The sequence below is a fragment of the Acanthisitta chloris genome, unplaced genomic scaffold (assembly GCF_000695815.1).
Source record: "Acanthisitta chloris isolate BGI_N310 unplaced genomic scaffold, ASM69581v1 scaffold8742, whole genome shotgun sequence".
Taxonomy (NCBI): domain Eukaryota; kingdom Metazoa; phylum Chordata; class Aves; order Passeriformes; family Acanthisittidae; genus Acanthisitta; species Acanthisitta chloris.
The window spans coordinates 5,509-31,574 of record NW_008662136.1 but is presented as its reverse complement, the minus strand read 5'-3'; the positions used below and the strand labels follow the sequence as shown (position 1 = coordinate 31,574).

At 44.2% G+C, this 26,066-nt stretch overlaps 1 protein-coding gene across 1 annotated transcript; it reads left to right on the top strand.

Moving 5' to 3' along the window:
* Window positions 1–46: 46 nt before the first annotated feature.
* On the top strand, window positions 47–9,795 carry CCNE1 (cyclin E1; the record flags this gene model as incomplete). The annotated part of the gene is given in 10 exon segments (XM_009070486.1): window positions 47–100; window positions 236–306; window positions 5,079–5,212; window positions 5,291–5,426; window positions 6,224–6,370; window positions 7,164–7,259; window positions 7,597–7,731; window positions 8,406–8,517; window positions 8,601–8,758; window positions 9,634–9,795. Coding segments are annotated over 10 exon segments (1,205 nt in total), but the record flags the coding sequence as incomplete, so codon positions are not given.
* Between the last annotated feature and the right edge of the window lie 16,271 nt (window positions 9,796–26,066).

Below are 26,066 nucleotides of genomic sequence, written 5' to 3'. Positions count from 1 at the left end.
GGTTCAGCATCTTCTCCTCTCCTCTCTTGGCAGCATCTCCGCGGAGAAGACGCGTCCGGCCGAGGTGGAGAGGGCAGGGTGAAGAAAGCTGATGTGAGCACGGTGGTGTGGGAGAGCTGCCCGCGGCACTCGCTGCCTCTTGGTGGGGTCTGGGACCACGAACTGCCGTCCTGGGTGTGTGTCACATCTGCTTCTCCTATGGGCTGCACCCCTGACACTACACACTGCTTTCTGTCGTTCTCACAGGACCCTGGAGAAGAGGTTGTGCAAATGGAGGTGACCCCAAAGAAGCAGCATCAGAAGCGTGTGAAGCATGGGCAGTATCAGCAGCTTGAGCAGGTAACAGATCTGGCTCTAGTTGATGCCTGTGTAAACTTACTGAACCCTGTTATTGTTTTGCAGCTCCTCGTTGTTGCTGTGAACGTGGTGAAACATATATACAGCTGCCACATGCTGCGTGGCAGTGGGTGAGGGGCTCTGCTGGCCCTGGTGATGGAGCATGCAAAACACTTTGGCCCATACAGGTTGCTTTGGGGTCTTTGCAAGAGAGGCCTGTGTTGGTCTAAACCATTCAGTTAGTACTTACATTCAGCTGTCTTGGGATTGCCAAGGTGCAGCTGACAGAAGCCTTGATGTGCTTTCAGGCCTACATGGAGGAGCTCTGCATTGACCTCTTTAGAGAATTGCAAAAGTACAATCATGTGCTTACATACCTTGTACATGTGTTCATGTAGCTCCTTGGCCAAAGCACAAGACACTCAGGGTGGTTCTCCATGTCTCTACTCTGTACCACCTGGAAGAGGGGGAAGAGTTCCCTTTTCTTCCACCATCAGCTCCATTCCCATTGACAAAGGTCATTGTCAGACTGGCAAACTAAGGGATTCCTGATTAGAACTTTGAAGTCTGTACTAGATGCTAATGGCACAGTAAGATAAACTTCATTTCTCTGCAGAGTAAAGGGATAATTTCTGTCAAGCCTCTTCCCTGTGAAAACCAGTCCTGCAGTGGAGGTTGATAGTGACCATCGACAGTTTTCTCAGTAGTACATTGAGAATGATCTGAATTACAAAGTCATAACTAGCTTTAGTGGTGTCCTCTAGTGCTCTTTGCACCCTTTCTGTTTTCTTCAAAACAGGGATGCTGTTGGTATCTATACTGGATGCCATGTTGGTATATGGAGCTGAAAGCATAATGCTTTTGTACAAGGAGACGCTCACTCAAAATAAAACAGAGTAGCCTGTGCCCTGGAATAGGCTTATTCCCTTCCTGTTTTCCTGCACACACACACGTGCTCACTCAGTCACTGTCACTGGGTCTTCAGCCTGTTAATGCACACACAGGGCGATACTTAAGTCGCAGAAGTCACGATCAGGGTGTGCAGACTGTACTCATTTGGTACACGAGGCTATGCATAATGTGGCACATCTAACCAGAAGTGGCAGCTGGAAGTTCTAAGACTGAAGTGCTACCATAACAGATGGGCATCATTGTTTGGAATGGCCTCTGCTTGTTGCAACTGCGTATACTAGTTATCAGTCAACATATTAAGCAGGGCTCAAATGGTGAGCATTTAATGAGGGGATCTCTCCTTCCCTTCTGTCTTTCTTTTGCGCAGTATATTAAACTAATTTCTCACTTCTGACAAGGAAGAGCTGCCTGTCCTTCGCCACAGCTTTCTCCTTCACCAAAAGATTCATTCTGTTTGGGCTGAGCAAGGCCTTCTTGTGCATGTTTGTTGCATAATAATAAAGGGCTGTTAAAAAAATAAAATCTTAACGGGCTCCCAATTTTACCTTCTTCCAGAAAGGCAGTGGAAAGAAACCTGAAATATATGTTGCATAGGTTGACCTTCAACTTTGAAAGTAGATAAAGACTTCCCACCTTGTCTTCTTGTTTGCGCTTGTGGCCTGGCAGCCATTCAGTGTTACTTCAGGAATGATAGGTCAACTCAGGTTTATATAATTTAGGTGGTAGGCTTCAAAAATACTTACTCAGGAATTTTTCAAGCATAGGATGCTGGTGGGATTTGACCCTTTGCTTCTGCAAACCGTAAATAATTTGGGTACCTGTGTATCGCTCCCCTCATAGAGGAGGGTTTTTTTGTTGTGACAAAATAGCCAGATTGTAACAGATCTGGTTAAAAAAGCTAACATTTGGCTGCACAGCAGCAGCTCTTCAGTCTATGGTGTGACACAAGCTATTCTCTGATATAAATTGCCATGGACCACTAATGAGAATATGTTTACGGTTCCAGCAGTAGCATAGCTGCTTGTATGATAGCCAGGGAGATAGTTATTCTGTTGAGACACAACAATTCTAAAATGCAAGCAGCCATAAATCCACTGCAGCCTATACCACATGACTTGTACATTAAATAAATTGTTTACTGACACTGGTTTATCCACAAGGCAAAATATCATAGTCACATCCCACTTTATGACATCTTCATAGTCAATTCATTAGTTTGCTTCTGTGGAACATAAGGCCTGAGTTCTTAATTAGGATGCTGTTACCCTTTATGTGATGAAAGGGTGGCTATATCATCAGGTCTGTGACAGCAGAATATTGCACAAATTCTGTGTTTGATTTTAGGGAACTGGCACTGCTGTAATTCTGCTAGCAATTCTCATATTAATTCTGGCTGCTTTCTGTGGATGAATACACTTCCAAGGCTCCATGTAAAACAAAATTCATCTAACTAGATTAATCTGTGCTATTGTAACACAAATTACGTGGCCACCTTCATCTAAAGTGGAGAATTGAATCTAGAAGTTAGTTAGTTTCTTTAGATGAAACTATCCAATGTTTACAGGTGTAACGATTTTCTTTAGATGAAACTATCCAATGTTTGCAGGGGTAACGACAGAGTAAACACTTGGGAAATAGTTTTGATCAGTTTCTCACTAGACAGTTTCCAGAATCTGGTCTTAGTGTTGTCAAAATATTCCACCTAACTGGTTTGAAAATATCGTCCAAAAGGTTTCTTTAATCTAGGCTAACTTTGAAGGATCCAATTGAAAAAAAAACCAAAGCAAATCTCACAAAAAACCTGTGCAAGCCCAAAGGAAGCTCTTCATGGTTTCCTCACACCTTCCCCACCTTCAACTGCTCCTATTTCCTTGCAGTTAGTGTGTTGTAATGCAGTTTCTTGATATTGTTTCTCAGTTTTGATTGAATGTCTTGCTAGGTGTGCTTTAAAGGCTCAAGAGCCTGACTGATGTTTGTTCCCTCAACCAAAATCCATGACAGACTTTTCATGTTCCCTTACCTGCACTAATTCAGGCTCCTGTCTCCCTTCTTGATGGTCTCTTTCTTTTGAGGGCGCTGCACGTTAGTGTCCTTGTCTCTAGCTAAGCTGTATGTTTTTTGTTGCTTGCATCTTTTCCTCAGTTGTCTTGTTAAATGACATTATCGTGTCCTTGTCTCTAGCTAAGCTGTATGATTTTTGTTGCTTGCATCAGTTGTCTTGTTAAATGACATCATGTAGCCAAAACCTTTGTTTTCCCTTCTCAAAATACCTGAGAGGCTCTTGACCTTTGATTTCTCTTCTCTTATAGAAGATTCAGAGTATGAAATTGCTTCAGTAAATGTTGCTGTTGCATGTAGTATGTGATGTGTCTACTTTGAGAACTCTGTGGAGCAGATCCCTGGTCCTTCAGAAGCTGCTGGTGTAATAGGCACCTTTAAGCAGATATTACATCATTTACTGCTTTTCTGTTGGTTTGCTGATTAACTGATAAAGCAGCACTTCTCCAAAGGCTGTTGGCAACTGGGCCTGCTGTACAGTTTGGAGAGCAAAGTGTGACTAAAGTCTGGTTTTGAGAAAAAAATTAATTTAGAGCAATGCTGATGCAACAGTTTCATTCAAACTTTCGGTTTGTAAGGAGTCTGTAATATCTAAGATAAAGATACTATTCCCTCTTTTTTCCTCCCTCCCACCCAAATTAAGTCAAGGCATGGCTGGGTATGTAGCTGTGCTAGATTTGCATGTAGAACTCCAAGAAGAAAAAGGACCAATCTGTGTGTCAGTAACTCAAGTACAAAGCAGTCTTAGCTGTGAATGAACTGTGAAATGTGGTTTCTGTTTCATCAAGTCAGTGGTTTCTGTTTCTGAAGCTGATGCAGGAGGTAGCCACTTTGCTGGAAAGTGATGTCATTTGTAGGGACCACAGGGCAAAAATCAGGTGTGGAAACTTCTTTGCAAGCAGCAAAGTTTCATGTTTAGTATTTTACTTGTTAGCACCTAATAATTCTTCTGAATGTTCAAAATTTTGCTGCATATTAGAAATCTTGCTGGGAACTTCTGTCCTTTTAGTGGTGCAGAACAGATCAGTTCACTCTGACTTGGATAATCTTCCATGAAACTGTTGTGATCCTTCAAAAGAAGAACAGGGTGAATGTTCTTCAGCTTTAGTTGCAAACTTTCTCTACTGTGAAAATAAGCAGTGTCCCTCTACTCAGCACTGGTGAAGACACATCTGTAGTACTGTGTCCACTTCTTCTGGGCTCCCCAGTACATGAGACCTGAACATACTGGAGAGAGGCCAGGAAAGGTGCCTTAAGATGATTGAGGGACCAGAGCATCTTTTCCATAAGGAAAGGCTGGAGGACATGGAGCTGTTTAGCCTGAAGAAAAGATGGCTCATGGGAATTGTTTCAACTGTATATAAGTATTAGAAGGGAGGATGTAAAGAAAATAGAACCAAGCTCTTTTCAGTGATGGGACAAGAGACAGTGGACACAAACTGAAGCACAGGAGGTTCCCTCTGAACACCAGTAAACACTTTACTGTGAAGCACAGTACTGACACAGGTTGCCCAAAGAGTTTGTGGACTCTCCATCCTTGGAGATATTCAAAAGCCTTCTGGACATGGTCCTGGGCAACTGGCTCTTGGTGGCTCTGCTTGAGCAGAGGGGTTGGACAAAATGACCTGCAGAGCTGCCTTCCAGCCTCTGCCATTCAGTGATCCTGTGCAGTTTAGGGAGGTAATCAGTTTTTGTCATAATTTCTTGTCTTCTGTTCACAGCTAAAGTGATTCTTTAAAAAGGCACCGGGTGAAATCTCTTTTATCTCCCAGATATCCTGGAATGACATTGACAAGAATGCCCAGATGCTAATTCCTACTCCGGATAACGATGAGGATTCACTTGATCACTCTCACTTTAGATGTCAGAGTGTTTGGACCAGACCTTGCCCATTACCAGTTCTAGAGTAAGTGTGCTGGTTTGCTGCTGCTACTCTGCCTTCCTTTTGCCTGATGAGCCAAGACTAACCATTGCTCTGTCTCAGCTGGGCCAACAGTGATGATGTATGGGCAGACATGATGAACAAAGACCAGATGTACACGAGGGATAAATTTTATATGCTAAGGCACCCTCTCCTGCAACCTGAAATGAGAACAACCCTTCTAGACTGGCTAATGAAGGTAAGCTGTTCTGTGCCTGTGAGTGTTTCAAGTGTGCTTTTGTTGAAGTGCACTAATAACTGTCACGAGTGCACTTCATGATCTTTGCATTGAGCTCCAGACACTCGTCTTCATCTTAAATTTTGTCAATAAATGGCACCAAGCTTAAAGAATATATGATGTATTGAGTTGATGGTCTGCAAACTGACAGTATGTTCTATTATTCATTTAGACTGATAGTGGATAATAATCAGTTTGTGCCTACCACAATGGAAGTTTTTAAGGTCACACTGCAGATAAAAGCTGAACAAATGATTGTGAAAGCCACTGTATGAAGGAAGGTGTGGTAGCTTAGAGATCAGATCCATCTCACAACCTTTTTATCTGGTTTTGGCATGTAGAATGTGCTACAGCTCTTCTCACTGTATGTGAGTCTTTCTTGCTGTTGGGATGACTTGACCTGTGTTCTTAATTATGAAGTACTTGTGAGAATTTTCTCCTTTGAGGTGTTGGAATGATGCATCTTTGCAAAAAAAAATGAGGAACGGATGTTCTGACACTGTTGGAACATGTCCTTGCATTTCCTAAAAGGTGTTTCACTATTTTCTTTTTTTTGGAAGTTACTGTCATCTCGTGTCAGCAAACTGCTTAACTCCTGTTCCTAGTTAACTTGTTGCTGTACAATAACATCGATGCAGAAAGCCAGTATGAATTTTATGCTCTTGCTTTGGTTTTTTTTTTTTTTTGATACACCTGTAATATCTGTTTTTTGACTCTTTAACCCTGTTCTTGACCTTTGCAATCTGTTGTACCTCCAGATTTGTGAAACCTTCAAGCTTCATTGACAAACGTTTTATTTAGCACAAGATTTCTTAGATCGGATTATGGCAATGAAAAAGAATGTGACAAAAACACAAATGCAGCTTATTGGTGTCTCTTCTTTATTCATAGCAGCAAAGCTTGAGGTAAGTATCTCCAGCTGTACTTATACATAAAAATATGACAGGACAGACAGATATTTCTTGTCTGTCTGACACATTTTGTCAGGCTTGATGCCATTTGTTGTTATGACTTTTTCAGCTGGGAGGTAAAAAAAAAGTTCCTTTTTTCTTTTCCACACTCCTATTTTTTTTTTTTAGAAGTGGGTAAAATTCTCCTGTGATATCAGTTAACTTTATCTCATTAGAGAATTCACTGTTGGAATAAATCTGAAGTTTTAATTGTGGTTTGCTAAATGAATTTTTGGCTGGCAGTTGTATACAGAAATGACATGTTGCAATTCTATGGCCAGTACTTACTGCATGGTAGTCTGAGCTGTTCTTCATTTACTGGAACAAATTGAACTATTCAAATACACAGTGTTTTTACAGTCCTTACTGTTAGTTGTTTGAGAGCTATTCTTCAATCTGTTCTTCTCGAGCAAGAGATAAAAGGCCTTTTCCTTAGGATATTTAAAATAGCCTTGATGTCAGTTATGGTACAGTCACAGTGGTGCTGTAGTTAAACACATCAGGTTGTACTGATCCATCCAAAGTGAGAGTTGAAGGCTGTGAACAGGTAGATTGAACAAGAAGTCTGTGTCTATTAAAGGCAGAGAACACCAGGAGATAAAAACTAGGGATGGTTCTTTCCCCCCACCCATTTTGAAAGGCTGAAGCACTAGTGGGTTGCTAATTTTTACTTTTTTCTCTTAAATTAGCACATGAGCCTAGTTACAACCTGTTCCACAGATCAATTGCTTGATCTCCTATCTTTCAGGAAGCCTGCCCACCCAAGGTGCAGCAGTTGGCCTATGTTACACATGGAGTCTGTACAGAAAATGAAATCATCCATATGGAAATGGCCCTTTTGAAGGTAATATTACTTTAGCTTTAGAAATGAATAGTATAATCAGATGACAAGTAGAGCCTCAGTTAATCTTGTGTGCTGCTAAAAGGCACAGCTTCTCTTAATTAAAAATAGTATTTTCTCCAGACAATCAGTGATCTAAAGTTATCCACCTGTATGTGTGTGTTACCAAAATGATTTGTTCCCTGACCCTACCAGCAGCAAGGGGTAGAGGACTTGATTTCCATGTTTCACAGATGCCTTACTGGGATTAGAGCTTCTCATCTGAATTATATAAAGTTGCAGGGTTGAATTTAGGAACTCCTTATTGACACTGAAGTGTTGTGTGTGTCTGTTCTTTCAGGTTCTTAAATGGAACTTGCATCCAGTGACAGTTGTGTCATGGCTAAACACTTACTTGCAAACTGCATATTTAAATGAGACTTACTCGGTGATGCTGCCACAATATCCTCAGGAAATATTTGTACAAATCATGGAGGTAAGACTGATTTCCTTCAGATGCTGAGCAGAAAGTGTTCTTGTGACGGACTCATTAACCATCTGTGCTGGTTTGAGCTGGAGTAGAGTTAACTTTCTTCACAGAGGCTAGTATGAGGCTATGTTTGGGTTTTGTGCAGAACACAGAGTTGATAATGCAGAGATGTTTTTGTTATTGCTGAGCAGAGCTCACACAGAGCCAAGGCCTTTGCTGCTTTCCATACTGCCACACTGGCAAGGAAGTTGGGGATGCATGGGAGACTGGGAGGAGACACAGCTGGGACAGGTGACCCAAACTGACCAAAGGGATATTCCATACCATATGACATCATGCTCAGGATATAAGGTGGGAGGAAGAAGGAGGAAGGGGGAACATCTGGAGTGATGGTGTTTGTCTTCCCAAGGAACCGTTACGCGTGATGGGCCCTGCTCTCCTGGAGATGGCTAAACACCTCCTGTCTGTGGGAAGCAGTGAATTAATTCCTTGTTTTGCTTTGCTTGTGTGTGCAGCTTTTGCTTTCTCTATTAAACTGTCTTTATCTCAACCCATGAGTTTTTGTAGCTTTTACCCTTCTAATTCGCTCCCCCATCCTGCTGGTGGGGGAGTGAGTGAGAGGCTGTGTGGTTCTTGGCTGCTGCTGGGGTTAAACCACAACACCATCTATCGTCTTGCAGCTCTTGGATCTCTGTGTGCTGGATATTGGCTGCTTGGAATACAACAATGGAATATTCGCAGCTTCTGCTTTGTGCCACTTCTTGTCCTTTCAGCTGATGCAAAAAGTTTCAGGTATTGGCACATGTAAACTAAGACTAATGTGTTGGCAAATATTGTCTTCGTTCAGGCAGATAAGCATATGTCTTTCCTTGCAGGTTATGAGAAACATGAGGTAGAGGCATGTGTGAAGTGGATGGTCCCGTTTGCCATGGCGATACAGGAAATAGGAAGCTCCAAACTCAAACCCTTTAGTGGAATAGCTCCTGACCATTCACACGAGATACAGACACACATAAACAGCTTTGATTTGCTGGTATGTATGGGCATAGGGACAAATCTTGTCTGTAAAACCTCTGAAGTCTTGTTTCCTCTTTGGTTAGAACATACAGTAAACTGAAGTGGAGCATTATCAGATTGAGTCTGAGGATGTTCAGGTGATAAAAGGCATAAGGTTGTACTCCAGTTCCAAAATTCTTCGGACTGAGACTTGTCTTGGGATTGACTCATTCAGTATTCAGTTTCCAAAGGTGATGGTGACTTCAGCCTCTCATTGCAAATGGCAGATAATTACCCTGGAAACTGGAAGCATATTTCTACCCTTTGGGACACTTCACATACCATGTGTTAGATCTTTCTCTATAGGAACTACGGGTAATACAACCTTGTCTGAAGAAAAAGAGGAAATAAAGACTGATCACTTGTGGGACTCTTATATGACAGTGGTGGTTAACAAGCAGTTGAGCAAGAGTGGGTTTTAGCCTGAGAAACTTGCAGAGGATCAAAATCTGGTCCAAATTGTGGTTAATCTAGGCTGTTTGGATTGCTTTTCTATATAATTTATTTAACTGTAGTAGGAGTTAGTTCTTCCTGTTCAGTTGCTTCTGAATTTTGCTTTCTTGAAGGTACAGGAATGCTTGTATCCTGTGTGTGCATAGTGCTAATCATCAGTCCCCAGAAGCTAATCCTGATCTCATGGAGTTGTACTAGGAGATAACTATAACTTGAGTTACAACCACAAGTAACTATTGTGTACTAGATGATTTATCAGTTACTGTTAGGAAGGTTAGATACAGATATGCATTTCCAGACTAGTAATCTCTCGGATTATAAAACACTGAATTATATTGATCTGTTGCTTAGATATACAAAAGTAAAGATTATTTTTTTTCCCCCTCCCTGTGCTTTCAGGACAGAGCTCAAGCAAAACAAGCCATATTGGCTGAGCAAAATAAGACTTCACTTTTTCCCACTGGCATCTTTACACCACCACAAAGTAGCAAGAAACAATCTTCTGACATGCCTGTTCTGCTGGTTCTAGCTCCTGCTCCATTACAGAAATGCTGCCAGTGAAGTTCATAAGCTTTTATGGAATCTGAAAAGGAAACCTTTACTTACATGTGACAGAAGAGTTCTTCTATTTCTAAATAGTTTTATTGACTGTTAAAATATTTTAAAGAAACGGATCAAGTACACCAGCCACTTGAAAGAACACCAAAGTGCTCCAGATGCTGCTACGGAGGGTGATGCTTGATCAGCTGTTCAGAAAAAGGGCTTGAAGTTTAGTCACTGTCATCTGTAGTTGTCTGTCCTCTGACAAATGGGCAAAAAGTGCTGTGGAAGACAACATTTCAAAGCATCTTTTCTCGAATGGTTGGCTTACAACATGAAGCCTTTAAAAAAAACCTCTTTACAAGCTGCTATGTCTCTATGTATTCATTTTTAAAGAAAATGCTGTCTAAGACAGCTGGGTCTATGAAGATTTCTATTTTAATTATGATCAGTTAAGGTTTTTTTCAGACTGTGTCCACTAATAGTGTGGGAGTTGGGGATGAACAGTGTAGTAACTGTTGCTTTACTACTATTGGCTTATCGATTGAAACTTTTTTTTTTGGATGCTAAGATAAAATTGTCACGTTGGGCTACTTGGATTTCTGCTAGCCTGATGCAGGAGGCTAGGGAGGGGATAATAGACATGATCTGGGGAATCCTTCTACAACACACTTTGTAACAATCAGCATACTGGGAAATCATGGAATAGGATTGTCTGCATTATGCTTAGCAAGAGGTGATCAGTAGGAAGGGCCTACCTCCTCTTAAAACAGTCACTTAAACTTGGGATTTTAGCATAGTATTTGACAACTAAGCATCTTCCATGTGAAACTAATCTCTGGAGAGGTGTTTGCCTCCTTAGAAGGGAGGTCCTTGACCTCTGCAGCACCTGAGAACCTGAGAAGTCCTGGTAGGATGTTTTGTGGAAAGTCATGGCTTTGGAGAAGAGGGGAATACAGAAATAAGTGGTTGTTGCCTGTTTTTGTCATGGTTTTTGCTTTGAAGGACTGTTCAACACTGAAAACTTCTATCAGGATTCATCATGCTGCATTAGTTCCCAGCAAGGCTGCTTTTTATTACTATTTTTTTAAGTTATTCTCCCACTTGATCTTCCCTGACCCAGTGTTCTGATAAATGTTGAAGCTTTAATGTAATAAAAATGTCTATGGTAACTAAATGGTAAGCAAATTATTTGGTTCTGTTTTTTCTCCTTGCAATGAATGGTTTTAAGTTCTGTGCTAACAAGTATAAATGGGAGCTGAACAAGTTTGTTGGTGCTAGTTCAGAGAGGTTTTAACTTCTCAGAGAATTACATGTCCTGGACAACTGAATGTTATATTTGCTGATATTGTAAAAGTTTGTATTATTGAAGGACTTAAGACACGTTTTGGTACTTTGTCCTTAAATTTAGAACACAAAATGGGCATGGGTGGGGGAAACAATAACCCTCCTGAAAGGTAATCTCTAGGCTCTAATTTCTGAATCACCAGGCAAGATTTGGTACTGGTCCTTTTGCTGTTATTTTTCAGTGCTTAGTCACTTTTGTCTGTTTCACCCAAAAAAACGCCAAGAAAGTTTAAAAAATGGAGTTCTAGCTGACCTCTTAAGAGTGGGGATTGCATTTTCTTTATGACTTGTCAACTGTTCAAGAAAATATTCTGTAGTAACATTTACTGATATGGTGAACTCTTAACTTTCAGTTTAAGCTAAATATTAACTACAGTTAATACCTATTCCAGAGTGGGTACAGGTGTTCCATGTGTTCTCTGGGCTGTGTGGGACACCAGGATCAGGGATCTATATGTCTCTATAAATGAGACTGTTCAGCTCATAGGCCTCTCCAAATCAGATCTCTGCTTCAAGTGGAAATTCTGCTAATTTTCTCTCTCTTCCTCCCATGTTTCTAGAAGATCAACCTGCTTTATTCCCATGGGCAGCAGTCTGTTCAGAGCATGGAGGTCATAACTTGCAGCTTCCCAGGTAGGAATGCAGCACTTTCCAGCTGGGGTGACTTACCTTAAGAGCTGTTTTCTTACTTTCCCATCTTTTGTGCCTTAAGAATCTCTGGTTGTTTTGCAATACACATGGATACTGTGTCTGTCTGAGTGTGGTGTGATTTTTTACAGCAGCCTGAAAAAAGTCATGCACTGGTTGCCACAGCCTGAAAAACATTTTAGGGAGGAACAGTGCAGCTAATTTTAAGGAAGATAGTTGTCCCTATTGGAAAAAAACAGTCAAGATAAAAAAAAAAACCAAACCCAACCACCTCCAAGAGGTAGTTTCATCCATATTTTTTTGCCTGTGAATTCTAGTCTCCTAAATTCTCTCTGATCCTGGCCCAGTCTGGCAGGGGGAAGTGAGGGGATAGTTCTGTGTGGCTATGTAAGAGAAAAAGGATTGGCATGTTTACAGCTGTTTGTACAACAAAGATGAGCTAATATCAAGTGAGCTGTTCCTGCAAGCTGCCTCTGAGTCTCAGCACCCTGAGAGGTGGGGAGAGGCTCCAGGGGAGGATGGCCCCACGGTGCTGCAGGAGGGTACATGGCACTGGGCAACCCTGGAAAAGCAATTTAGCTGTGCAGTACTACACACCCCTCAACTCAAAACTGCCTCTCTCTTTAATAGCTACAGCCCAGCATAAAGCATGCTGCAAAGTAAATTGAATTTGCAGTAACCCAGGTGGCATATACGATTATCTTCCTCCTCCTGAAAGGTTTGTCATAATGATGTATCAAACCCTCACCTTGGGCTGAAAGCTGGGGGCATCAGAGGAACTGAAGAAGAGGCATGAATCCAGCACTGATTTTGTATAATGCTACTATAAGATTGAAAGTTGGTGGTGGCTGGGACTGTCTTGAAGGAAGTAGCCCCAAACGAGTGAGGCTGCACTTGTGAGCTGGGGCTGGAGAGGAAGAGTTGCTGGTGAGCTGAAAGGATGGAGGTGCAGTGGTCCCCACTGCTCAGCTGTTGTAAATGCCTTAGATACATAACAGTAGTTCATAAAAACAGTTCTGCCCAGCTTGTCTGCTCAAAAGAGGGAGGATGGTCTGTCTCTGGCTATCTGTCCATTTCTAGGTCTTGGCTCAGCGTCTCCTCTTGATTTCTGGGAATTAGTCTGTCCATTTCTAGGTCTTGGCTCAGCATCTCCTCTTGATTCCTGGGAATTACAACAGGAATGGTTTGTTACATCCCTACTTGCACGAGGAGGAGGAGGTGAGCAGCCAACCCATGGGAGCTGCAGGCCCTGCAAGCTCTCATGACTTGCCTCAGGTTTCTCACTGTTCCTGGGGTGGTTTCCTGCCTGTACAGCACAGCAGCAGCAGCCTCAGTCCAGGCAGCTGGGAGCAACACTCCTTCCACCAGGCTCTGAAGTCAGACCTTGCTGCAAGGTCTGAGGCTTCCAGCAGCATCCCCTCTTGGGGGGAGCTGTCAGGGCACCTGAGCTCCAGCTTGGGAGTTGCCAAAGGCTGCAATGGGCTTTCTTCCAGGCTGTAATGGGAGTAACACCCAGTCAGGGCACTGCAAGGCACAAGTCTTAGGAAATAGTCAAGGGGTCAATGTGCAGTGCAGGAGGGGATTGGCAAGTGCACAGGTTGACATTGGATGGACCTGCTCCACTTTGCTTGATGCCATAAATCTTTTCCTGTTCTAGGAACTGCTTCCTCTAGGTATTTAACAACATGCATTTAAAGCATCAGATTACTCATACCCTCATCTTCCAAAACTTCCTCATTCACCACCCTATCCCCTCAAAAAAAAAAAAAAGCAAGACACTAATATATGATGTGAAATAACACAGGTTAACTTTGACTTTGTCTAGCTGTGAATTTATTGGAGATTAAGCAGAGCTCCTTGCTGGTAAGGCCAATGTCAGCTTGAGCTGGGCTTTCGTAGTCTCTCAGGGGAGATTTTCTGCTCAGGTTTGGCATGTAAACAGGGGATGCAGCTTTGCCATGTGCTGCCTGTGGCAGGAAGCAGCACAGCTCCTCCTCCCTCTTCTGGCCCTCCTGCCCTTGCCCCAGGCAGCAGTGTCTGTGCTGTGGGGTGAGCAGTCAAGGTGGAATAACCGAGGGGTTTGTTGGGTTTTTTTGTGTGTCTGTGAGATGGCTGGAGATGATGACTATATACAAAAGCAAGAAGACTTTAGTGTCCATTTCTTGTTGTAGTACTTGATTTCTAGCTGTTTTGTGAAACTTGTGTGCTTTGAAGTTAAGACTGCAGCAAAGCACTCACTTGGTTTGAGTGTTTGGTTTCCTTATAAACTGTATACAGTAATATTCCTTGAAGCTGAAATGATAATGGGTTTAATAAAGAGCTAAACAATTTTCCTGAGAGAGAAAAGCAACAAGCCTAAACATTTTCTGGAAAATCATGCAGCTAATGACCTCTCCACATGATTTTCCTGGTGCTAAAAACACAGTTTGGTATATCATATTTTTTTTCCATTGGAGACAGATTGTTTTCAGTAGGGTCAGGAGCCCAAAGTAACTTGTGTACAGATGTGAGTTTCCACACAGAAACCATCGTGTATTTTGATGGTGTAAGGACACAAAGTTGAGCAAAGCTGAAAAGGTAAGACTGAGCAGTCAGCACACACTGCTCCAGATCTAGGATTGTTGCTTTTTTTTCTTAAATATGGATGGAAGAAGCCTCATGTAAAACTAAAAATAAGTGGCTTGGCTGAAAATTAGGCATCTACCACCGAGTGAAAAGATAATAAAGCTGTGTAGGAAAGAGTTTGGGCTCTCCCCCACCCCGAGGCAAAAGAAGAAGTAGGGACAGCTGTGGTTTGCCAGGTTATCATGTTCAGACTCCAGTTACATGAACTTACCTATTGCGTGCTCTGTGTGCAACTAGGATAAATGGTGTGAGCATTCTTGGATTGAATCCCAGAGTAGCAACAGCAGACAAAGAGCAATGTGGTGCTTTCTGTTGCAATCCTGTGTAAGGTGCTTGGATTTATTTTCTGTTTGAGGAGGTGCTCCCAGCAGCCCCTGCAGCTCAATGCCTCAGCCCATTTTTTTCTGTGTGCTAAGAATTACTGACCATGACAGGAGTTAAAAGATAACCTTCTTCTTTTTTTTTCTAGCCCAATATCCATCTTCCAGTACTTACTAGATGCCAAGGTAATATTTGGACTGTGCAGCTCACAGTGAGGTTTGGTTGTTACACTTGGGTTTCAGATTGGTCTGAGAGCAAACAAGTTGCTTTCTCACCTCAGCCAGACCTGCCAAACGCTGCTGCCTGATGTAGGCAGAGCTGATGTTCCTGGGCTCGAGGGAGGAACCTTCTTCCCTCTGCCAGAAGGATGATGATGTTATTTGAGCACAGTAGAGGGCAAGTGTAAACGTTTGTACATCTCAGATTGGGAAGTCTGGTTGTCAGCCACAGGCTTGTGAGAGCAAAGAAAAATGTTTTAGTTTGGGCCAAAATCTTACAGAACAAGGAATGCTCTGAGGAAAGGTTAGCTGATCCTGCGTGGTGTTATTAGTATTCTGGGCTTCAGTCAGGAGATTAATAATGACCACAGACAGTGTCTCTTCATATTAAAGTGTCTTCACTTGAGTAGTTCGGGTGAGTGCAAAAGGACTGCAAGGCACAAGCAAGCTGTCTTGTCTCGCCCCAACTGACAATGAGTCAACACTTTAATATAAAGAAGAGACAGTTGGTAACAGTCATTAACATAACAAAGTGCCCTATAGATCACTCCAAATTCATCTGACTGTTTTTAAGCAAATGTTTTCCCCTGAGAAGTGGCAACAGAACAATTTGTTGAATGTTTTGCTGCCTGGGCCACCCTGTTCAGCTGGGAGTGGGAGAGTTCTGCTGTGGGATGGCTGGTCTGGAACCCCCCTAATAGGGGATGGGATTTGCTTGCAGTGACAGTGTGAGGGGTTTGGTTTTGTTTTGTGTTTTGTTTAGCCTGATTTCCTACCAAAACTGGACTCATGGGGTTTGGTTTTTGTGGTTCCTCCCCCCTACTTCCCTGTCTGTTGGCTTCCTTCGTTGGACACCTCAAAGAAGATCTGACTTGTGTTAATACAGGTAAGAGGAGAAAGGAGTCAGACAGGCTGCTGAGCCTCTGTGTGAAGGAAAGGCACAGGCTCAGCCACTGTGCTCTGTGCTTGGCCAAACCCTGGGCAAGAGGCAGCAGGGGCTCTGTGCTGGCAGGATTAAAGGTGGGAAGCAAGAGGGAAGAGGGGAAGAAAGAACTGGGGATGTAGCACTGGCAGCTGTGAGGTACATCTGGTGTTGAAGAGAAGGAAGCAGGTCTGTAACTGGTCCTCATGGAGAAATGTGCTTGACTTCTTTCCATAGCATCATGCTGGGACAATGCACAGAACAACACTGGTTCAACATACCAAGTTGTGCATCTGCCCAGAGCAACCTGGTTTTGTTGTTGCTGTAACTTCCATGTGCTCTTGAATTAGGATGAGACTCCAGGTTTCTCCTGCTGTTTCTGAGGGCTACCTGCCAGTGGCAACGGGGCTGGGGGTGCTGCAAACTGCAGTGGGTTTGGACCCTGCTGGACTTTCTCCCTAGCTGCCTACCTAACCAGAAATCACCTTTGCTGGGACTGCTGTCATGGAAAGGGGCAAGTCTGGAGAAGGTAAATTGTTGCAGGAGCCTGGGACACATTGCTGGCTGACAGCTGAGTGGCACCACAGGTAGAGATACTAGAGCAACCCAGGCAGAGGGTTATTTTGAGAAGCATCACTTCAGTGCTGTAGGGGTGTAGCTGAACTCCTGCAGATGGTTCACCACCTCGAGGGCAGCTGCAGGCACGTGGGATGCTGGGCTTGGGATGCCTGTGGGTGCTTTAGGACCTGAGAGAGAAATCCCCAGTTCTCCCCAGCTGTTGTGTCAGAAGGAAACCAGAGGGACCTCTTCCAGCCCCACCTCTGCCCAGTGCAGGCAGGGTGGCCGTGCTGGGCAATTCTCTCTCCTGGGGGGTGATGAATGCATCCCTTTGTGCCAGGCTCCTTTGGGGATGTGGAGAGTGGGTTGGAGGAGGTCTGTGTGGGCCCTGGCATGGTGTGGCCCCATGCTCATCACTCAATTGAGGCTGGAGGAACACGAGAAGGCTGCGATGTGCACAGCGTGGGGAGGCTCACGGCGGCGGCTGGACCGGCCCAATCATTGCTGCCAATTAACTACAGAATGTCTAGATTCCTGACATGTTATTGTTAGGGCTCGAAAGGAAATATAATTAATAAAACTCTCCCCCCACCACCACCACCAAGAGCAGCTCTTTGTGCTCCCTGCTGGTGACTCTCCTCCCACAGCTCCACGCTCCCTTCAGCAGCCTCGGACAGCATTAACATTTGGATTAACATAAAATCGCTTTCTGAAATCTGTTAACATTTATAATGTTGCTGTACTTTGCCTGATCGTTGCATTTTTTTTCTGTCAGTTCGAGCTCGGTGAGGTTTTTCTTCCAAGTGATACCAAACACAGACCCATTATGCTGCAAAAATGGCATATTTGTTTAATGATTTCCCATTGGTATCTTTGTTGCTATGAACCAAAGCATTAAGTAGAAGGCAGCACGTTAATGCTGTGTTGTTCTACATAATAAATTTGAATATCCCCTGCTGAATATTTTTAACGGGGGTTTTTCTGAATAAAATGCACACGTGCCAGGGTATTAGTGATTACTTAAAATCAGTTTTTGACATTTAATGTTGACAGCTAAAATATTTCCTTTAATTTTTGGTTGCCTCTGCAAACAGAAATGATGGCATTCGTCCTAAGGAAAGGCTGGGTGGACAAATAACACTTTTACTCACAACGAAATGAAAAGCAATAAAGAAAATGTGCTAAATGTCAACAGTAAAGCATATCTTCTCTCCACGTATTATGAGGAGAATATACCCCAAAATATGTGCACACACACACACAAAAATCTTTCAAGTAACTTAATATGCTTGAATGTTAATGGTTTGAACGTTAATCCATTGTAATTGTTCCATTTTTTTGAAAATTGGCTATTTAAGTACATTATTACCTCAATAAATTCTCTGTGGTCACTGTGGTAGCCATGGTACGAACAATAAACATCATAAATCTGAATTTACAAAATATCTCCAAAATTGCACAGTTTTGCTGAGAGAAACAGAAGACAAAGTGTCTATTATTTAACTTCTGTATATTTTGTCCTTGCAGGAGTTGTCTAAAAATCCAGCAGATGGAGTCTGTTGGAGGATGTGAGGTCTGGCAGCAGCCTGAGAAAACAGCTCGAATTTGTGAGCAAGTGATGACTGGAAGCCTTTACCATGTGATGTGTGGTCTGCAATCCTCTGTGGAAGAACTTGGTCCATGCTCAAGCACCTGCAGAAAGCAGCTTTGCCAAGCACCTAGGTGAGTCAGTGTGGGATCCTGTGCCCCTGGTTGAAGGGATTTGGCTGTGAGTGGTCAAAGAGGGTTTGTGCAGAGCCTGTGTGCCACGTGTGAGTGCCACCAGTTGGGCTGGGAAAGCTCTTGTCTCTCCTCTCGGATTTCACTTCTTTATTGTTAAAATAATGATCAGGAAAACCATGAAGCACCTCCAGACTTTTGCCCCCCTGAGTGTCTCTCGTTATGCACAAACACGTGTGTTTGTTCCCAGAATGTCCTGGGATTTTGAGCAGGGAGAGGCTTCTTGCTCGTGGTCAGTGGCTGGTGGGATGTTCTTGGCACAGAGAACTCAGACAGCAGCGTGGCAAAGCAGAGGGAGAAGATTCACCATCCCTGGAGGTTTTCAAGCTGAGACTGGTTGTGGCACTTAGTGCCATGGTCTAGTGACCAGGGTAGGGCTGGACTGGATGATCTTGGAGGTCTTTTCCAACCTGGTTGATTCTTACAATTCTATGATTCTATGACTGTGCTTTCTGAGTGCTTCCCTGACACTTCCCCATGACAAAGGAGGGTTGTGATCAAGATCTTTGCAAAAAGTAGTGGTCAGCAGGGCCTGCAGGAGAATCATGCCTGTGTCCCAGAACAGTGGCATTTGGGAGGTTGCATGATAATGGCAAAAATTTTAAGCAGAACAGGGAAAGACTGCTCCACCTCTGACTTTCTCTGCTCCCAAGATATCTATTCCTCTTCATCCTTTTCAGCTTGTGCCCCCTCAAGGCTGCTCTCCCCTATGCCCCAAGATCCTTGTGCAGGTATCTGGGGATGTCACCTGCTTTTGCATATCTTTGGCTGTGTTGTCACTCAGCTAATAGTGCTCAACAAAAGCAGACCTTGGGGAGCCAAAATTTGCAAAGACTGGTGAAATACTGACCCCTGTTCATTAATGAAAAGTTTGCCATTACTCTTCTCTTTCACTCAACCTCTTACAACCAGAGTCACCTGTGCATTGTGTCTTGGATGTTGTGTCCAGGTTGTTCAGCCAAGGTTGTTGTGCAAGAGCAAGGAAAGAAACCAAAGGACTCTCAAGTCCTTCCCAAGCCCTGAGAACAGGGACATTGCAGCAGAAGGAGAAGGAGCCTGTCCAGGCAGCAAACACAATGCAGAGATCCCCTTTGACAGGGGGCAGAGTCCTGACCTGTGTGCACAGGGACTGACCCTGTGCTGCCCTCACCTAGCTCAGACTCAGGCACCTCTGCAGGTTTAGGAATATAGCAATGGGATTAGCTTTGCTGTTAAACCCTCAAAAAGCTGAGCACCCTCTGAATTGCAGCCTTTCCTTTCATATCTGCAGCTGAGTTTGACATATGTAGCTGCAGCTGGCCCTACCTCTACAGTTTTATTCGATAAATCTGATTGATGAGGGGTTTTTAATTCCTCTAAATCTATTTAAATTAAAGAAAAAAAAAAGAGAAGTTGAAAAGTGCTGTAATTGCAAGTCAGCACTATAGAAAACTCCAGCCAGCAGGCATGCTTCAAAGGGAATGGGACCAACTTGGAACCTTTCATTGCTGGCTAGTGAGGGCTTCAAATGTGCCTGCAAGGTAGCTGTGCTTTAGTTTTGATCTGTACCAAAAGAGTTTAATTGGAAGATACTGGAGGGGTTGATGCAAACAGGCCCTTCAATTTGATGAGTGCTGGAAGAGTACATGCCAGAGGTGGTCTCTGGTGTGATGTGGTTGGTGTCCTGGTGTGCAGTGGGTGCAGCCCTGCCTGCCCTCCTGCCTGCAGAGCTCTGCTTGGTGTTTGATCAGGAACAAGGAAGTTTCCTCCTCCAGGAGCAAGGGCCCTGCGAGGTGCATGTAAAGCCCTGATGGTACACAGCAGCATGGCTGGGAGCTCAGCTCCCTCAGGTACTCAGACACACACCGTGTGCTCCGAGATCCCCAGGCAGCAGGAGGGACATGGCTCTCCTTGGCATTTGCATCTGAGTAACTGCTCTGTGCCCTTGTCTGCTCACATGGTGATATGGTCACTGTCAGGACTTCTGGGCCCTCCTGCTGCCTTGGCTGCACCAGCTCCATCCCATCCCATCCCTCCTTGCCCAAGGAATGGGGTCTGGAGACCAGCAGCCTTCCCTGGCTTTCCCACCACCTTCCCCAGCAGCCTCCCCTGTGTGGCTGGCAAATTAAGCAACTAATTTTCATTAGTGTCAATGCACCTTGCACCTAACTCTAAACTACCAATTAAAGTTATTGATTCTGATCAGTGAATGTACTAAATTCTTGCTGGAACTGAAAGAGCAGGTACTAAACCTGAGAAAATCTGTTTAATGCATCTGCAGATTAGAGCAACTGATTCATCATCTTCGTATCTTTGCAAACACTAATGTAATCCCAGAGCCCTGGGATGTGGGTCTGGACACACTCCTGGGTGTTTGTAGTCTTCTCACATCATCTGACCAGGACAGGTTTGAGCTGTGAATCACCAGTTGCTGCCCCTAACAGCTCTAGCTCCTCAGAAACAGGTTGATTTTTTTTTTTTTTTGGTTCAGCTGATTCATTATACAGGATGATTAATTATTGTGTAAAGACAACTGTGTGTTTATTGGTTTGGGCTATGAGAATTTATCCCCTTATTTCCTGTTCCTGCAAACACAGGCAGTAGCAAAGGGTTACTGTTTTTCACCAACTTCTGCTGTGATTCTCATGTGGATTTTCTCAGCCTGCTCACTGATTTTGGTCCTTAGCTTTCATTCTCTCCACCTGCACTCTGGAGAAGGTATTTAATATTTTTATGTTCTAATTTCATCTGACTGAAGGTTGCATTCAAACAGTCATTGATTGTTAGGGTAATTTGTCCTGGAATATACAAAAAAAATATGCTTCATCCTCTGTTATTTAGTCTGAGTTGATTCAGGAGGCAGGAACATCAGCATTGCTCTGCCACAGGAGTGACCTGTGTCTGCTCCATGCATAGCAGTAGTTTAAATAGCTAATAGTATGTTCAAACTAAGAGTGAGAGAGAATATGAAAGAATATTATAATTGTGCAGAACAGAAATTTCTATAATTAAAAATGGGATTCTCTGTCATTGGAGCAGAAATAGCAATTTTCTACCCAGTGAAGCTCCAAATTATTTTAGAGGGAATTAGATCTGTTCTCCTGGACTGGAATCACTCTGAAAGACTTTTGATGCTAAACTGTCTCTGCATATTGGAACGAGCAAGCTGTGCTGTCCTCACGTGCTCCTAGCTTGGAAGTGAAAACATCAGAGTCAGAAGTCTCATAGCTTTTGGATTTGTTGCACAGATCTGTTGTCTCTTCACATGATTGTAACATGGGAAATACCTCTATAACCACAGTGTATTCTCATGCACACACTTTTTCACTGTGTTTGAGCTGAGATGGCTGTTGGCTTTATATGCATTTCCATTCTGAGAAAATACTTTTATGGATTAGTAGCTGAAAGGTGCAGGAGGTTGTGTGTACAGGACAGAGAGCTCTGTGTGAGCAGAGACCTGCAGAGCAGGCTGAGGACTGGTGATTCCAGGAGCTGCAAGGCCCAGGGACTCCATCTCACAATCCCTCCAATGCAGTGCAAAAATGAAGAACTCCTTTATTTCTCTTGGGGTTTTCCCCCTCCCCCCAATTTGTTCAGAATTAGCTCGTGCTGTAATCAATCATTTCAATACCTTTCCAGGTTTTTTTGGCTTTCCCAAACCTGATCTTCCACATACCAGAAGGCTGCCTAGATGAGCTCCAGAGATCACTGTAATGAAATATTCGGGATATGTTGTGTGTGAGCACTGGCACTAGGTTGCCCTCTAGTTTAATTTCCACTGCAGTTCACTCAAGGCTGCTGCCATCTAGCCTAGGATTGTCCAAGCAGTGTTCCCATGATTATTCCAGGCTGGGAGCCTCGTGTGGTCTCACATCCAGTATCAGCCTTGAGGGTAAGTTACATTTGTGTGATCCATTTTACTGACTGGAGGTACAACTCAAGTAAGTTTTTGCTCCCATGAGAAAATGCCCTGCAGACTCCCATGGGAACAGTGCCTGGGTATGGCTGAGCATCCTCTGGAAAGGTGGTGCAGGGATAGGCTCCTCCTGCTGAGTGTGTTTGGAGTAAATCAAAAGAAAGCAATGGGTGTTTGCCTCCATTAGCCCTGATATAAATATTGCTGCTCTGCCCTGGCTGCTGACAGCAGCTTTTTTCTGCTCAGGCTGTTCCAGAGCAGAGCCTGCCTGACCCAGCCTCTGACTGCTGCTGTGAAGAACAAGGTTGAGTTTGTGCTTAGTGTACTGGGTGGGCACCCAAGGGAACATCTGCAATCCCCAGTTCTGCCACTAACTTCTACTGTGACCTAGGATAAACCATGCAATCTCTCTCTTTGCAGCAGCTGTCCTTTTGGGGAGAGAGGTGGGAACAGCAACAGGAACTTACTTTGTCTTTTCTGCTTTGGGGCTGTATTTATAATAACATATGACCCCAGACATTTATTTAAAGAGCTGCCTTCTGAGAACAGATCTGTTTTCACTTGACACTGAAGACTTACCTGACCTGAAGACACCTGACCAGGGTTTGCACCTCTGTTAGGGTATTGGGGCTTTGCTGTCGTGCAGCAAGTGATAACACACATTGCTGCAAGAGCCCAGCAGTGCTGCTGGTCCCTCTGCCTCTCCCCTCTCTGGCTGTGCCCTCCTTTTCCCAAGGAAACTCTCCAGCTGTCCCTTGATGTCTGTGTTAAAGCAAGAGCCAGCCAAATGCTGCCATACCTAGCAGCATGGGAAGGTCAGGCGAGGGAACATATTTTACTTGCAGAGCTTGACATAATTGTTTAAAGCAAACAGACAGCTCAACATTTTTGCTAACTTAAAAAATCTGGCATCTTGGGAGAACGTGTTTGGACTCAGCAAGGCCATTTTCACAGGCAGAGCATTGTCATTAATCTGCATGTTTGGCATTGCTGCTGGAGAGGCTCCTTTTTGCTTTGAATGAGATGTATATTCATGGCCTGAAAGTTGCCTGGTTTTGTTTTTATGCTGTGTGGTTTTGCTGGGCTGGGATGTCCACGCACAGGCACTCGGCTCTCCCAGCTGCACCAGCACAAAAGCTCTGGTCACTGCTGCTGGATTGTCAAGCAGAGTGTGAGCTGTGATTGTATCGAGGCCAATGCAATCATATCACCTGCCAGTCTGGGGAAAAATAGGGTCTAAATAAGATGACGAGTGAATGATGTGGTCAGAATTAAAAGGCTAAACAGCATCTTTCCCTTAATGAGCTCTGTTTAACATGTGAGAAGCCCACACATGCTTTATCTGTATTCTGACCAAGGAGGAGCCTTGCCCAGACTTCATGCAACAATTCATCACGGCTGATTTGTGCAAGGCATATTTGAGATGTAAGATGTGTGACTCAACCTCTTTTATTCCCTCATTAATTTTCTATTCTGCCTGAAATGGGTTCTTGGAGTGCTCATCACCAGGGTGTAAGCTGGTGAAAATGGGGTGTTGGGATTTTTGCTCTTATTTTTGTTGCTGTGGTCAGACAAAGGGGCAGATGTACAAACACCTGGGCTGGGCAGGCTGAGCATCCTGTGCCACCAGCACCTGCTTCCACCTGTGCCTGCTCCATGTGTGGGGAAGCCTGAGAGTAAGGGCTGATCATTGCTGTGTTGTTGACAGCCTGTCCAAGAAAATTGGTGGCTGAACAATTGCAGTTAGAAGCTTTTAGCTCATGTTGATATTGTTGAAGACCCCAACTGAAAGTGCTTGAAGATGTGGTTTATTTGGTGAACTTCCACATACATCTGTGGATCCCATGCAGATTTGCTTTCCTGCTCTGGTTCTCCTCTCCCTTTCAACACTCCTACAGATGCTTCTCACTGTGTCTTTGTGTTGCATGCTTTATATATCTTTTCTGCTGTGATGTGTATTAACTGCTCAGACTCCCAAGGGCCTCAGAAGATGAATGGCTTTATCTATAGGATTCCAGTAATAATCCATTTGTGTATGAAACGTGCTCCTCAGCATTAGTGCATCGCAGAGGGCTGGCACTATCTGATAGCTGCAGAGGAGGCTACGGGCAGCAACTGTGTTCTGAGCTGTGCCTCGGGCTCTCCTGATAACTCCTGACAAGTCACTTAAATCCTCTGTAGCTCACTGTATCCAAAGGCAGACATCTCTCAGCTTGAGGGATGCGCGAGGTGCTAATACCTCTGAAGCACCTCAGCCTCCAGGGAAGTGTGACTGGTAAGAGCTTACATTCCAAGCAGAGAATCCAGGCACCTTCCTGGGAGATGTGGTGGTGTAAGAGGGCTCAGTGACACCACCCGTGCTCTGTGGGGGGTTAGAGAAGAACCCCCTTCACCCATCCTCCTGCAAATGCAATTCTGATGGAATTGGGTTTTTCCATTCATTTCAGGTGATGCCTGTAGTTGCATGGCAGCTCACTCCAGCATGCAGGGGGATTGTCCACTGGCTTCAGATTTCATTTCAGATGATCTTAGTCCAGGCAAAAAAGAAATGCAGCCTGTGCCAATCAAGAAGTACAAAGCACTCAGTAAGCACAGTTCAAAAGCTGCATTACCCTTATCTATTAGTAATGATCAATTAGCATGAAGGTCAGTGGGCAGCCTGGAAATGAGTCAGATAAGAAGGGCAGAAAGAGGACTTGAATGGAAAGGAAATTTTTGATTCATATTTGGTGTTTAAAGCCATCACTCTGTAACAGTGGGGGCGTGGGTAGAGTTAAGTAGTCCTGCTGTCACACAGACTCAACCAGGGTGTAAATCACGGTGGGAGAGTGCTGTGCCTTTTTCCTGGTGCTAAAGCATTATACTGTACCACAGAAGGTGGTACAAGTTGGAAGCATTTCTCCTTGCCCTCCAGTCCACCATGAAAATCCCTGGCAGTTTGACCCCTCTGGCAGGGCACAGCACCACAGGGCTGGTGGTTGCCATCAGTGCCACCAAAACTTAAAATTCTGCTCCCTGGCTTGCACCATAAGGAGTAGGATTGATAGTGAAGGGCAGTGCAAGATGGAGACAGAGGCTTCAATAGTCCTCTGGGCATCACCTGAGCAGGAGGCACCATTCAGTGCAACGGTAATGGTTTTGGGGGAAGAAGAAAAGATGACTTGTAACTAATTAACTTGCAGATTTGCACAGATGATCCAAGTGTGCCACATTAAACAGTAATCAGCCTTTCCCAGGGTGTATGTGCACTCTGAGACTAATCAAAATGTATTAAAAAACCTGTCTGAGGTTAGGTGTGCTCACCTGGGGTGGTGTGAGGCTCTCCACACAGACATGTGCTGGATCCTGGTCCTGTTGTGGGCTGTTGGATGCTGTTCAGGCAGAGCTGATGGGGCACAGGGCTGTGGTGGGCAGCACCACATTGTGATGCCTCAACGCTGCGTTTGCCCTGGCAGCTGCTCCAAGTAAGTGAGCTCAGAATGATGCTGATCCACCTGAGCCTCCTGCTGTGACAGCAGCAGCAAGAGCTGAGCAGACAGGAAGGAGAAGAGGTGAATGTGTTGGTGTAACACTCCCTCTGAAGAGAGGAGGTGTGAGGCCATGCCTGGAGGACCAGCAGGGTGGTTGTCCCTGGCTCCCGTGATGGTTTTGGGGCTGCCCAGGGTTGGGCCATGCTGCTTGTGCCTGGGGCATCAGGAGGGGACGTGCCCCCAGGTATGGGAACCACCTCCTACTCAGGGAAAGGGGATCTTCCTGAGAAGATACATCAAAGCTGTTCCTGTGTGTCAGAACTGATGTCTGAAGCAGCTTCTCTGTATTAAAACAGACAAGCAAACTGTGGTGCTTGCCACCAGTTTCAGACAATGTGATACAATCTTGTTTTCTCGTGTTTACGTATCCCAGGTTTTCACTGCTGCTGTGGGGCAGGTTGGTGGATGGGTGAAAAATCAATCTCTCACTTTCCAGCCTGTGAAGTTTA